Source organism: Mesoplodon mirus (assembly GCF_964341445.2).
Source record: "Mesoplodon mirus genome assembly, chromosome: 3".
Lineage (NCBI taxonomy): Eukaryota > Metazoa > Chordata > Mammalia > Artiodactyla > Ziphiidae > Mesoplodon > Mesoplodon mirus.
Genome location: NC_138978.1, coordinates 167,104,766 through 167,120,001, shown reverse-complemented (window position 1 = coordinate 167,120,001; position 15,236 = coordinate 167,104,766). Strand labels below are relative to the sequence as shown.

At 49.0% G+C, this 15,236-nt stretch overlaps 1 protein-coding gene across 1 annotated transcript in view; it reads left to right on the top strand.

The window, feature by feature from the left end:
• Window positions 1–3,411: 3,411 nt before the first annotated feature.
• TNN (tenascin N) overlaps window positions 3,412–15,236 on the top strand; it is a gene marked incomplete at both ends in the record, with an annotated part of 53,706 nt that continues 41,881 nt past the window's right edge. Inside the window, 5 exons of the mRNA XM_082614609.1 lie at window positions 3,412–3,817; window positions 5,464–5,838; window positions 6,959–7,222; window positions 10,706–10,891; window positions 12,197–12,286. Of these exons, the coding sequence (XP_082470735.1) occupies window positions 3,412–3,817; window positions 5,464–5,838; window positions 6,959–7,222; window positions 10,706–10,891; window positions 12,197–12,286 (1,321 nt within the window). The remainder of the gene's footprint in view (window positions 3,818–5,463; window positions 5,839–6,958; window positions 7,223–10,705; window positions 10,892–12,196; window positions 12,287–15,236) is intronic.

Genomic DNA, 15,236 nt, shown 5'->3' with positions numbered 1-15,236 from the left:
GGGCTGAACTTTTGAAGACAGCAATGGTGAAATATCATAATATTTATCCTATACCTGCCTTCCAATCGCTCTACTGGTGTTCTTCACCTCCCCATCCTCTGACAAAAGTCTCAAGCAGATTCCAGAGCTTTTCTGGTCCTTTTGGGGGTTGGAAGAGAGCCCTTTTGTGAAAGCCAGGTCCATTCCCCATATCAGAGCCTCAGTGTCCTATCCAGACCACGTCTTTTCTTTTCCCCCAGTTTAGGCCGATGCTGGAATCCACAGATGAGCGGGAGGGCAGGGGACCGCGGTTGGCCCGGTGCTTTCTTTCCTGCATCCCCCGAGTCCAACTGGCACGTTGCTGACTGAGGCAGGGAGGGATGTCAGAAGAGAAGGGAAAAGGTATCTTTATTTAGCAGGGGCTGGTGCAGTTCCCTCTGGTTATCCGAAGCCCTTGTTATGGCAGCTGCCCCCACTGCTGGCTCCACCTGCCCCCTCTTTTATTCAGACAGTCCGCATTCTACCTTCTGTCACCTCCTCTGGTAGTTTGCCCACTGGGGTGAGCTGTGGGGCTGCACCGTAACTCTGGCCCCAGCGGCATTGTTTCTGTGACATGGACTTGACCTATGGCAGGACTTAGATATCCTTGTCTCCCCGCACTCTGGGGTGCAAGCCCCTCCCTCTGTGGCCTCCCTCCATTGTCTGCTATGCAGCCTGTTCCAGGCAAAATCCCATCTCTGAATTCCTCCAGGCACGGGGCAGGCACTGGTCTCTTACCCTCCACCTCCTGTTTACCTCAACCTCCCAGCCCCAGAAAAACCTTCGGTAGAGCAGCTTTCTTTAAACTGTGTGGACACTTATTACCCACTGTTCAAATCACCTGACAACAAGAAAAGTCTCACTGACCATTCCATTACCTCTGCAAGGTGTTGCATCCAGTTTCTGGGATGTAGTAAGTGCTCAGAAAAGGTGAGCTATTACTATTATCAATAATACACGCTTCAGGTAATAGAAAGAGCCAAGGAGGAGCATGGGGCAAAGGGATAACATGAAGAAGAACTTTCCTTTGGAGTCATTCTGTTTAGTTCGCAGTGGTGGCATGACCTTTGAGTACAACATACAGGACATTTTTCCAAAGGAGGGGATTGCATAGAAATGGTATACACTGAACTCATTTGTTCTTTGTATCAGAATGTCAGTTGTATCAATGCAGAACAAGCACAGGCTTGCAACCACCTGCACTTAAATTAGAATCCTGACTGTGCCGTTTACTAGGTGAGCAACTCCTGGTAAGTGAGTTTACTTTCAACACCTGGTTCCTCACCCAGGGTAAGGAGAGTAGCACCAATCTTACATGAGGATTAAGTATGAGGATTAACGCACGTAGCCAGTGCCTGGCACGTAGCAGCAACCTGACAAATAACAGTTAATATTATTGTAATATTATTATTATTTCTTTACATAACAATTCTTCCAGCCTCTGGCAGAATTCAGCCTCTATTTCCTCCACTTTCTGATACTGAATAAATGATGACTATTAAGAATTAAAGATTTTACACAGTATTAGAATTTGGTTTCATGACTAGGAAGTTTCCTTCCTTTTCTGAAGTTATCTGCCCAGGCCAATTCTTTTGATGGTGTTTTGCTGACTTCAACTACGTATTTGGAGAAGAGGAAGCACTATAGGAGGGCACGGGGGGGACTTCTAGGAGCCAGCAATATTCTAGTTCTTTTTAAAAAATTTTTAACTGAAGTGTAGTGGACTTACTACATTATATTAGTTGCAGGTGTACAACGTAGTCAAGCAGGCACTGTCATTCCCACTGTACGGCTGAGGAGACTAAAGCTTAGGATAAGGTAGCCTTTGCAAGGCTAGACACCTAGGACCTGTCCGATTTGCCCTTTCAGTACGTCGCAGTTGCCTTGCACAATGGGGAAGGAGAGCCCGGGCTTGCATGGGACACCAGGAAAGGAGTAGGCTTCCTGACATCTTCAATCTCTGGTCCAAATGCTTACGAGTCTCGAGTTGGTCACAGAAGTCCATTGTCAAGAGGCAGCTCTGCAGATTGGTTTCTGGATGACAGCCTGACTGAGAGATGTCCTGGTGACTGAGTGCCTATAAGTCAATGGGAGGCACAAACCCAGTCCCTGTGGTCTGCCCTGACTCGGCTTGTTAGTGGTCAAGAATGTGCCATCCCAGAGGGGGGCCGGGGGCACCAGGGGAGAGGGGTCCTCTTACACACTGATGGTGCTGGAGGCCCTCACCTCCTGCTGGCGGTAGAGGTGGCAGAACCTAACAGCCAGCTCTGGTCTGGGTGATCTGACTTACTAACCACCTGAGCGCTGGAGGAGTGGAGGTTGACTGAACCCCTCAGCACATGGACCTCTGTGCTCCTGCCTTGGGGGGTCCCCGAGAGGAATTGGCCTTGGGTCCTATCCTTAAGAGGTTTACAGCCTCGCATGGACATGAGCTGCATACAAGAGTGATAACAACACAAGAATAACCGCCAAGAGATGCACAGAGGGACCAATACATTTTTCTGAATGCTTAGCAGAAGGAGAGCTAGTTTCCAGCTGGGGTGAGGCAGGGGGCGTGAGAGAAGGCTTAGTGCAGAAGGTATTTTTATTAGAAATTCTCTTCTTTGGCTGGCTTGTGGGCAGAGGTGGTGAGCAGCACACTGGCCCGGGGACTGAGTACAGGCTCTGCCCTTTCCTACCGTGGTACCCAGGTCAACATGCTCTATCCCTTGAGCCTTTGCCTCCTCATCTGTGTGAGGCAGTATGATGTTATCGTGACCAGAACAGACTCTGGAGTCAGATTTCCTGGGTTCAAATTCTGCCACTCTTGGCCGTGTGCCTGCGGGCAAGTCATTTGGGGTAGCTGTGCCTCAGTTTCCCTATCTCTAAAATGGGGGTAACAGTATATTCCATGAAGGGTGTTGTGACGATTGAATGAACTTATAAACGTAGAACGTTTGGGGTAGTGCCTGGCACACAGCTTGTGCTCTATGTGCGGCTCTGATTGTTGGCGTTGTTAGTGTGGGGGTGGTATCAGGGTCAATATATAGATCAGGGATTAGGGCGAGCAAAGCCTGGCACACAGTATGCCCTGACCACAAGACGCTGTTCTTGTTATTACTGAAGTGCAGGTGAAATACTGGATTAGAAATAAAGAGGAGGGCCTCGAGGGAGTAGGAACAGTGTCAGCAAAGACAGGAGGCAAGAATGCGCGATGTGTGAAGAAGGAACAAAAACTAATCTAGTTCAGGTCCTCCATACAGGAGGAAATCTCTCTTCTGGTTTCTCAGCTTCCTGTGGACTCTTAGAATCCGTTACAAAGGCCAGTTTCCATCAGCTAATCTCCATGGCTTGCTTTTGCATGTTTTTCTGGATGCAGGCCTCCTGGAGCATCTGCTCCCCGTCACTCCAAGGATGGGTCTCCAGGGGATGTTCTGCTTCCCCCTGGGGCTCCTGTTTGGCTCTGTGCTCTTGGTGGCCTCAGCCCCGGCCACTCTCGAGTCTTCTGTCTGCAGCGAGAAGGAGCAACAGGTCACTGTCAGCCACACCTACAAGATTGATGTGCCCAAGTCCGCCCTGGTCCAGGTGGAGGCTGACCCTCAGCCCCTCCGTGATGATGGAGCCTCACTCCTGGCCCCAGGGGAGGTTGAGGAACAGAACATCATCTTCAGGCACAACATCCGCCTGCAGACGCCCCAGAAGGACTGCGAGTTAGCAGGCAGCATCCAGGACCTCCTGGCTCGGGTGAAGAAGCTGGAGGAAGAGATGGCAGAGGTGAAGGAGCGGTGTAGTGCCCAGCGCTGCTGCCCGGAAGCTGCTGGTGAGCTCACCATCTGGTATCCATTCAACAAACACTGAATGAGCACCTTCATGTGTTCCGCCAGCCTCATGAGCACCCCGACTCTCACTCTGGGTTTTCTCTAGGGGGTGCCACCATTGGCGCTTAGCTTCCAGGGGTTATCTTCAAGCCTGAGCAGGGAGGGACCAGCAACTCTTAAAGTGAGTCTGGACTCTTGGGTCAGTGCTTCTGGATGAGAACGCTTTTGGGTGCAGTTTTACCTGGGGATCCAGTCTCTATTGTAAGGGAAAGCAACGGGTTAGAGAGGAAAGCTCAATGGCCTTGGAGCTAGACAGGATTGGGTACAAATCCCAGTTCTGCCATTCTTTAGCTGTGTGACTTTGGGAAAATTCCTTAGGTTTCCTCAACTGTCCATTGAGGAGAATTCTATCAGCTAGTCTAGTTCTGAGAACTACGGATGATGTACAGAAGATTCCCAGCCATTAGCCAGAAAATTGTGAACTCTTTTATCAGTAATAAAGTACTACTTTTTTTTTTTTTTTTTTTTTGCGGTACGTGGGCCTCTCACTGTTGTGGCCTCTCCCCTTGTGGAGCACAGGCTCCGGACGCGCAGGCTCAGCGGCCATGGCTCACGGGCCCAGCTGCTCCACGGCATGTGGGATCTTCCCAGACCGGGGCACGAACCCGTGTCCGCTACATCGGCAGGCGGACTCTCAACCACTGCGCCACCGGGAAGCCCCTAGTACTACAATTTGATTTTACAAATAGTGAGTCCCCTCATCACCACATTTTTTTTTCAGCATAAACTGCCAGGCTGATCCAAATGATACTAACCAGTGATACTTTGGCATGTATTTTAATGTCTGGAGAAATTGCTACCGTTAAGAGCGCCTCTTATAAGCCAGACACAGAACTAGGCACGGAGGATGCTGTCATGAATAAAACAGCACGGAACTGCCCCTGAGAGACCTCGATGTCAAAAGTTTTTAGGAAGGAAGGAGGGTGTTCTGAGACAGGAGCTGGGGCTGGTGAAGAGACAGGGCTGACTGGCCCGCCCTCCAACTGCCTCTTGCTGTCTGGGGTTAGAGAGGGGAGCCTGGTTAATCCTTCTCCCGTCTGCCACCCCCATAATGAGACTGGGCTATTTTATAGCTTCTGCAGGTCCACTTTTCTAGGCTTCAATTTGGGATCATTTCCCAAGGACCCAGTCTTGCTAGGTCCAGCCCCCTGCAACCAAGGCAAGCTCCCACCCAGCCTGGAGCTCTCCTGCCTGGCCCAGGAGCCCTGTCCCTTAGTGTAAGTTGGCCCGCTGACATCCAGGTTAGAGCATTTAAGGCGCCTTCATAGAAAGGTACTAAACAATTAGCACCATTCATAGGGGAGAGAACCAAGAGAAGTCAAAAGAGCGCTCGGGATGAAAAGGGAAAGGCAAATGTGGTCCCTGTGGCTATGCAGGCATAAAATATATCAATAGATTGCGCAGGTCCTCCTCTGGCTCAGGTTGGAAAGGGCAGACTCCTTGTCTTCCCCATAGGCCCTACCCTCCTCCACAGAAAGAACCGTGCAGGGCCCTGAAATCACCAGCCTGCTCTTAGGGTCCCCAGGGAAGGAGATTCCCCGCTCACAAGCCCTCAAGTCCCAGCTGACTGTTTTCCTCTCTCGGGCAGGTCTGAGCCGCCCCTGCAGCGGCCACGGGACCTTCTCCCCGGACACCTGCAGCTGCCACTGCGAGCAGGGCTGGGAGGGCGCCGACTGCGAGCGGCCTGCCTGCCCCGGCGCGTGCAGCAGCCACGGGCGCTGCGTAGACGGCCGCTGCCTGTGCGAGCAGCCCTACGTGGGGGCCGACTGCGCCTACCCCGCCTGCGCGGAGAACTGCAGCGGGCACGGCGTGTGCGTGCGCGGCGTCTGCCAGTGCCACGAGGACTTCATGTCTGAGGACTGCAGCGAGCGGCGCTGCCCCGGCGACTGCAGCGGCCAAGGCTTCTGCGACGCGGGCGAGTGCTACTGCGAGGAGGGCTTCACCGGCCTCGACTGCGCCCAGGGTGAGAGCAAAGATGCGCCTTGGCCCCCCTCTCTTCTTAACTTGCCCCGGCGGTCCCCACGGCACCGTTTAACCATCAATTACATTTTGTCCTAAGAAGGGCACCCCCCACCTGTCGCCTACATCAGAATCCCCTGGAGGGCCTGTTAAAACACAGATTCCTGGGCCCCTCCCGGAGGTTCTGGTTCAGCAGGTCTGAGGGACGGCCCGAGAACTTGTATTTCTAACAAGTTCCATGCTGATACTGCTGGTTTGAGGACCATAGTCTTACCTGATGGTGTGTGCCTGTGTTAGGTGTTACTGAATGAAGTCTTATAGCCCCAGGTGTTACTGAATGAAGTCTTATGGCCCCTGCTCGGGCCCTAGCCCTGCTGAGGCTCTCTGCTTGGTTAGGGGAGGGCTCTGGTTCTAGCAGCCAGTAACAAAACTTGAGCTGAAATCCACAAAGCACAAGCTGTGTTCAGTGGCCAAAGAATGGAGAAGTGGGAACTAAGTTCACAGATCAACTTCTCGCACACCTGGCAAGAGAGATTTAATCCTAATGAGTAAAGACAAAGGGCGTAGGAGTGAGGCTGATGGTGGGGAGGCATATGCTTTAGTCTACCCGAGAAGGAGCAGTGCTTTATCGAGGGAGTGGGGAGCCAGTCTCTTTGCATCCTTTTTTTGATCCTTAAAGTCCCAGTCATGGCTGCTGGTAGGTGTGTCATTTAATATGCTAATGTACTAAAATACGCATAGAGTGAAACTCAGGGTCTGTCAGGGGTCAGATTCACCATCTTGGTCCCAGCTGGTTCCATCTTTTTTGTTTGTTTGTTTGTAGCTTCCTTTCTCATCCCTGGACCGTTTAATTTAAAGATTTATGTTAACTCCTGCTAAAGGTGGAGGTTGGAGGATTTTGAACAAAGACTTGGAGCAGCTCTGGCAACATAGGGGGTCAATATTAACTCCTAACCAGAATAACTTTTGGGGGTCCACAATGGTGCCTTACACAGGCTCTGTATCCTCCACATCCACCGTCATAGTGTTAAGTATAAAGTAGATGCTCAATGAATACATATTGGCTATGGATTCCCACCCTTCTTTCCTCACCATCTGCATGCTTGTTCCTGTTCTGTGTGCAGTGGTTGCCCCCCAGGGTCTGAAGCTGCTCAAAAGCACAGAGGATTCCTTGCTGGTGAGCTGGGAGCCCTCCAGCCAGGTGGACCACTACCTCCTTAGCTACTACCCCCTGGGGAAGGAGCTCTCTATCAAGCAGATCCAAGTGCCCAAGGATCAGCACAGCTATGAGATCCTTGGCTTGCTGCCTGGAACCAAGTACATAGTCACCCTGCGCAACGTGAAGAAAGAGATTTCCAGCAGCCCACAGCATCTACTTGCCGCCACAGGTGAGGAAGCAGCCAGATGCCCCAGGTTTCCCAGTAGAGGCTCTGTTTTAAGCATTTTCTTCCATTGTCCCCACAAATACCCTTCTACCACCCCAGGCCATTGCCCTGATTTGGGGTTTGGAAAACATAGCTGCTGCAATCCTAGGTTCTGAAGAAAAGTCTCCATTCTTGTTCCTCTCTCTTTGCTCCATGATTATTGGGTCCTCCAAGCCAGTGATGGAGCCTGCTGGTTTGGGGCTCACAGCATCTTCTCCATCCCTGAGATTAGTGAGGTCTGATTGCCCTGCACCCACATACAAGCAGCCGTGGAGTACACCTGCATCCGCAGGCCCTCACTGAGCCACTGCAACCATTCAGCAAGATCAAGCTGGTATGGATGGGGGTCTGCTGAAGTCACCTGTATCAATTAGATTCATCTCAGCAGAAAAGAGGGTACAAACAGGATAGCTGAAGAAAGTTTAATGAAGAGGTTATTTATAGAGGTATAGGTAGGGTTTGGATGATGAAACATTCTAGGACAAGCATCAGTGGGGATCCCCCCCAGTCTGAAGGGGCAAGGGATGGAAGTTGGTACTGGGACCCAGAAAGGGCTTTAGGAGAGGGCTGCCTGATGGTAGAGAGATGCAGGCAGTCTACTGTGTCCCCACCAGGAGGGAGTGAAGGAGCTCAGTTGCCCTCTTCTGGTGACTCTCAATGGCTGAACATGACCAGAAACCAGAGGTCCAGGGAACCAGGCTAATGCATTTCATAGAGGTCATAATCTGGGATACAGAGCAGGAAGGAGGATGGATCTGGAGGGATGGAGTCTCCAGGGCACCACTAAATGCTATCAAAATGCTTGGAAGGACAAGCATCATTGCTTATTCTTTAGAAATTCTTATTTTCTCATGCAAGTACTTGAGGCAGCCTAGATCTTCAAGGGTTTGGAGAAACCTAGTTGTTTGAGTGATTCGGATTCATTCCTTTTCTCAGCATACTTTATTGAACATTTACTATGTGCCAGGCACTGTCCTAGATGCTAATAAAAATGAGCTGCCTCCATCTTGCCCTAAACTCTTGAGGAAAATCCAGGGACATCCAGGTGGATGGGCCTCTGACCTGCAGTGTCTTTGGAGAATCATCAGACTGCCTGTCGTTTTTGGTGGTAAGGGTAGAATAGGGTAGGGATAGCTCAGTGTTGGAAAGAGCCATGAAGGACTTGTCATGCTTGGGAGGGCAATTTGTGATTGCCTTTGTCAACGCCCTCCAGCCAAAGACCCCTCAGGGCACCCCTGTAGTTGAACAAGTTGGGTTTATTGATGGTTGCAGCATCGGAGCACACACACCATGGGGGACCATGGGTGTCTCAGTAAGACAGTGTAAGAGGGGACTGGTGTAGGAGTTGGGCTTGTGTTAGGTGATTTGGGGGAAGAGTTAAGGAAGCAGGGATTTGCTTTGGATTGCATGCTGTCAGGAACTGGGGGGTTATCCTTTGATTGGTATCTTAGTGAATCTTATGTAGAAAGAGGGCAGACTAGATGGAGGCTAAAGCTGTCATTGATAAAAAAGGAACAGTCACTCCTACCAGTCAGGAGGGAGGACGTTTAGTCACTTTTGTGAATTGGACAATGTTTCGTTCATGTTTTGCCTGGGTGCAGATGTGATCTTGGAATCGTCTCGTTTGGTCTTAATTTGGCATGGCCACAGAGCACCTTGTCTGCTGTTGATGTCTTGTGGAGTTGTTTATGTTCAACAGGAGAGCACCAAGGCCCACCTGTGAGAGCCAGGCCAGCTCCCAGCTGTCGGGCTCCTTTTCTCTTTCCCCATTTTTGTCTGTGGCTGCCTCTGCATTTAGACAGGACGGTGCTCACAGCCTCTCAATGAAGAGCCGAGACACCTGTTCTGAAAGTCTTAGCAACCCCTCTAGGCTTCTTGCTCTAGGGACTTGTAAAATCCTGTGACTGTGAAGTCGTCTTTCTAATCTGATTCAAGTGAAACCCATTCTGGTTTGCTCCTCCGGGGAGCCTCAGCCAGAGAGACACTTATCCCCATAATCATCTTGAACATTTTCATTAAGATCCTGCTTTTTCACTTGTGAGCCATGTAGGGCCCCTTCTGTAATCCTTGAGTCACTTTCATTACTCGTCTCTTGACCTGTTCCCTCAAGGAATTCCCATCTTTGAGAGAAGAACCTGGAGGCGGGCAGGTAGAAGCCAGAGCTTGGGCAGGAGTGCTTTAGAGGAAACGCTCTGTGAGCTTCTTTACCCATAACAGAGGGAATCAGAAACATTCAGAGCCATGGGACCTTGAGAGTGTAGAGTTCACCCCTTGACTGATGCACAAATTCTCTGTCCTACATCCTTGACAAGGGGTCAGTCAGTCTGGTGGGAACACCTTCAGAACCAAGGCACTGGAGGTGAGGAAGGGGCGAGGCTGAAAGTCTGGGGGCTTGTCTTTCCTGTTACAAACTTCAGGCCAGGTGACATCGGCCTGGGATATGGACATTGGAGCTCAAAGTGTTCCCAGACCCCTCTTCCAACACCACCCAACAGTTCTTCCCACAGAGCCACATCAGCAATCCATTCCTTTGTAATAAGCATTATATTTTCATCTTTTTCTGAGTGGAGGGGTGAACATTTAGCCATTAATACTTTACTATGGGAGTTCCCTGGTGGTCTAGTGGTTAGGATTGCAGAGGCCTGGGTTTGATCCCTGGGTTTGGCTCAGCGTGGCCAAAGTACAAATAAAATAAAACACTGCACTCTCTTAAAAAAATACTTTACTATGAATAAATGTGCTCAGTAACTCTCTTCCTTCACAGGATGGACCGGTGGGGCAGCTGAGGGCACCAGGTACCTGGTGGAAGTGTTAGAATTTGGTAGAAGGTGCAGGAAGAATGCTCAGAAGGACCAACTTAAAATTCTCCTACTTTATAGCTTTGCCTATGTTTAATCCTTATAGGAGAATTTGAGAGAAGGGGAAGGAACTGTCATTTGGGAGACTGAGGAGAGAGCTGGTTGTATGACCAGTGTTATACTCCAGAAAACTGGAAATGCATTTCCCAAACTCTACATGGAGGGGCCTTGAGCTTCTCATCCTGAGCTTGAGTCTCTGTGGCCAGGGGCTCTGCAGCTAAAGGGTGAGTGTTTAGTTCAGAGCTGTGTGAACCCTGGCTGAGTGGGTTGGCTGGCGGGCCTAGGAGCGAGGTTCAGGGCTTGGCCGCAGCAGCGTGGACAGGGCGGACTGCGTGGCATCTGATGGGGTGGGGGATGGGGGAGAGGCTTTTCCTGAAGGACGGTCTATCCTCCATGGACAATGTGAAAACCAACAGTTATTTGCTACTTTGGTCATTCTAGGATACCTTCTAAGGACTGTGTCCTGGGGCTGAAGCCTGCTTTCAGTGTGTCAGGAAAGGGAGCTGACCTGGTAGCCAGTGTCTTGTTACAGACCTGCGGGCCCCTGCTGTTCACTGCTTTCTCTTGCCCTCCCTGACCCATGCCCTAGATCTTGCTGTGCTTGGCACTGCCTGGGTGACGGATGAGACTGAGAACTCCCTCGATGTGGAGTGGGAGAACCCCCCGACCAAGGTGGACTACTACAAGCTGCAGTATGGCCCCCTGACAGGGCAAGAGGTGGCCGAGGTCACCGTGCCCAAGAGCAGTGACCCCAAGAGCCGATATGACATCACGGGTAAGAGCCAACACTGGGGATGTGAGATGTTTGCTGGTGGATGCTGAGGCGGGGACAGTGTGTGCAGAGGGGACCAGAATCTGTAGCACTCAGGTGTGCACAGAGGGTCCTGGGGCCTTGGGAATCACCTGAACCCTGACCCGGGAACTCCCAGAGGTGAGCTCACTCTGGGAGCCCGAGGTCTCTGCTCCAGCATTCCAGCACTGCCTCTGGAAGCTAACAGATTACACATCCGAAATGTTCTCCCAAGTCAGCTAACCCTCTGGAAGCCCCTGTCTGTGTCTCGGGGTGGATTTGGTGGGACACAGACATTCCTTTTGGAAGAACTGTGTGTGTGTGTGTGTGAGAGAGAGAGAGAGAGAGAGGGAAATTGGTTGACTGAGGTTGGTTTGTCCAGTGCCATATGTGGAAGGCGTTGAGCTAGGCGGCCTGGGGTAGGGCGCTCCTATCCCAGGTGACGGAGCTAACTCTGGGAGAGCTGGAAATCAGACGGCTGCAAACGAATGGGGCCACGTAGGTCTGGGTAATGTTTTGTGACACCTGAAGTTCGCACAATTTTCAGTGTCCTCTTTAAGAAAAGTAATACACAAGCACGAATACCCAATTCAGCACATGGCCTTGGAAGGGGCTGGTGCAGGTGAGGGGCCCTGAGGCTTTTTAGCTCCACGGTGAGTCCTCCTCTGGGGCCTTGTCCTGCCATCTACTCCCTGCATTCTGTCTTGAGAGGTCATCTTGGGGTTCTCAATGTTTTGTGGGGTGGCAAATCGCATGTGTGCCTCATACATGCTGCTGTTTGCCTGCAGTTCACCACCAGAGTCTGAATGTTTGTGTCATGAGGAGCAATCATTCAAGTTGCCGCTACAGAGAAACAACAAACAAAGATAAAGAAAAGAGAAAAAGAAAGGGCAAATTAAAGCAAAGAAAATAAAGAGGGAAAATTAAGCTAATTATTACAATGGGGAGGAAAGAAACTTTTGAGGGAAAAGGATTGCTGGGAGCAGAAAAACATTTGGGCTGTAAATACAATTGGGAAATAAGTTCTCAGTGGTCCAAGGAAGGAACTGGAACTCCATTAACTTCATCTCATCCACTCTGGCCCGCACTTCATGACTGATAAGCTCCGCAGTGATGCCTCGTATTCCACTGGTCCTGCAGCTCTTGAGCTGCCTTATGTAGATGATAGTCTTGAGCAGAGAAGCTTAGCCCTCTCCACACCCTCACAGGAGAAATCCTGGGGAAGAGCAGTGCTGGAGCTCGAGGGTCTGGAGCCTGTACTCACACCCAGCACTGGCTGCTTGTTTCTAGGTCTGCAGCCGGGGACAGAATATAAGATCAGAGTCGTCCCCATGAGGGGAGACCTCGAGGGCAAGCCAATTCTCCTGAATGGCAGGACAGGTAAGAACAGCGGGGAGGCACTATGAATGCATCGCATGTTTGTATTCTGATATTTTCTTGGCTGACTCCTCTTTGGATAAAAACTCTGGGATCTGTGTGTAGAGACAGCCTGTCTCTTTGTGTACTGACATCTTTTGGGGGGCAGGAGAGGGGAAGCAAACTTCTTCTATTTCAAATATGTTTTGCCATTGAAAGTCTCCTCCAGGATCCTGGAGTCAAGGGGAAAGGCCATTTCCAACACCTTTCTGCTTATTTTAATAGCTTCAATCATTGGGTTATTTTTAAGGCATTTATTATCTTGGACCTAGGCACACAGCTCCACATTACTTAAGGCAGGTGATTTATAATTTTTTTCTTGTCATTCCTGTGGTGTTTTCATGACAAACACACTCAGGGAGTTTGCTTTAAAATGTCAGAAGATATTAAAGACTTTCACATGGGAGTAGCAATAGATTTAGCATCTGCAGATTGAGAAAATACACAATGACAAACGTTGCTATAAATCAGTAACATGCGACAGTAAGTTTGTAATTTATTAATCAGAAAAGAATTTGAAATCCTTGTAGTTATATATGCAAGATATCCTATGTAAGTTTTAGTTTTGAGGCAGTGCTTGAGCCTGTATTGAATTGTGAGCCTCCTGCGGTCACCCTGTGCTCCTGCCAAGTCGAGTCGGGAGGTGGTGATCTAAAGCCTACAGCCACCCGCTAGAGGCTGATCCTTGGAGCTGGCAAAGAAGGGATCTTTGAATTTTGAGACTTCCTTGAAAAGTTTCGTAGTTCTTTTCAGTTCGGTCCTGGCAGTAGCTGGTTAGGGTGGTGAGAATAAGGGTGAGATGGTGCAAGAATTGGATTCACTCTTTCAGCTGCCGAATAGGTTGCATATCTGGAGTGTGAAAGAGTTATAGAGTTGGGCAATTATAAAAGATAAAATATACTTTAATTTTCAGCCATACAGTATAGACTGTGCAGCCTGCCTGAATGGTGGACTAGTGAAACACGTTGGTGAATTAGAAAATGGCAAGTCCTTCCTTGCTTCTAGTGCATTTCTCTTTATCTGTGAATTAATTGAGAGCCTACCATGCACAAGGCATTATACCACTAAGCACTTCTCATAAATTATCTCATTTAGTTCTCATCATAATCCTGTGTGGTAGGTCCTATTATTATTTCCAAGTCACATATAAGACAACTGAGGCTTGGAGAAATTAAGCTCAAGGTCGCCCAGCCAGGAAATGATAGGGCTGGGATTTGAACCCAGGATGTCCACTTTGGTGGACCCAGAACTAAAATGCCACCTACTTTCACTTCTCTGTCCATTATTTCTGGTTAATTTTCATACTGTTTACTCCCTAACTAAAAAAAAAAAAAAAAATGCTGTGAGTCTTCATTGTCTTTGGATAACATAGACTTCTTTTATCTTGGCCTCTGTGGGCCCCTCCAACCTGGGCCATTGTTCTCACAACTTCCCAACAGGAAGCCTGCAGCTGGACTGTTCTTGGGGCTCCCTAACACAGAAGGCTTATCTCTACCTCATGGGTTTGGTCGTGTTGTTACCCCTGCCTAGAAAATTCTCCACTGTTATCTCTAGCTATCAATTAATTCAGTTCAACAAACATTAATTGCAGAGTACCATTGGGTCCTAAAGACACAAGCCCTTTAGATACTTCCAAAGGTGATGAGCCCTGGTTCCTGCCCTTCAGGGGCTCACAGCAGTACTATCACTCATCCTTCTGGGTCATCTCCAGCGTTGGCTGCTCCACTGAGGCCTTCTAGGACAATATTAAATGGCAGCCATCTTTGCCTTTGAATTTCTAGAGCATTTAATTACATATGGCCTTGAATTGCTAGTTAACCTTTCAAGCATATTATCCCAACTAGAAGTTGAGCATTCAAGAAATGTTTTTTTATTGTCAATACTATTCTAAAAGCAGGATGGGATATTTTATTGTATTGCAAATAAATTTGTGCTATGTGTCTTACCAACATGAAAATAAAAGACACAATAATTTCTAAGGTCAGGGAGCACTCTCAAACCTGGCTAGACAATTAGTGTAAGGGGGAAAAAAAGAGTCTCTCTTTTCTCCAGGTGTTTTGCATTCCATGAGATGGAAAAACACACTGGAATATAAGAATGGCGTAAGCATGTGCAGGGAGGAAATGGCACAGTTCAGGTATTTTCCATTTAACGAGTCACTCAGTGGAACTAATACCATGAAAGTGAAAGGGTCGATTGCTCACCCTGTTAACATACTCAAAGTGCACTGAAAGGCACTTCTAGAAAGGCAAGGCTTTAGAAACAGATCAGTTTCCGGAGAAGCAAGCACGGGCCAGGCCAGTGTCTCCAGGGAGAAATGTCCCTGAACTCCTCCATCAGACTGTCACAGCCACTTCACATCAAATGACAAGAGAGGCAGGCCCCTAACTAAGAGGTGATGCTATCCCTTTATTCTTCATTTCTCCATCTGCGAAATGAAAGGTTGGACTAAATGCGTTTCAAGTCCCTTCTCTTATTTTTTTTATGATTGTGATTTTTTAATCATGTCTGTAAGTCATGCCTTTCCGTGGTGAGTCTAAAACAAAGGACCGCTTGCTTTGTTATAATCTCCCACACTCCCACGCACAGCAGAGCATAGAGCCTAGCATATTCACTTGTTAACAATTTTCTCAGAACTTTTCCCCTTAGACTATGTTATGAAATAGAAGTTTTGGCAACTCTTATTATCCTTTTTGCTTTTTATTGCTTCCCAAACACAATGCTTCATTTTGAAATGGCCCAGCCCGAAAACTTTCCTTCTCAAACTCCTTCATGTTTCAAGATGAGCTCCTGTCAACACTCAGAACTCCTGTCTCTCACAGCCTCCCCACACATACACCCAATAGCTGAAAAACAATGAGGATCTCTAGCATTTGTGTGTTCTAGGTACTGAGGGGCTTCATAAACATTATAT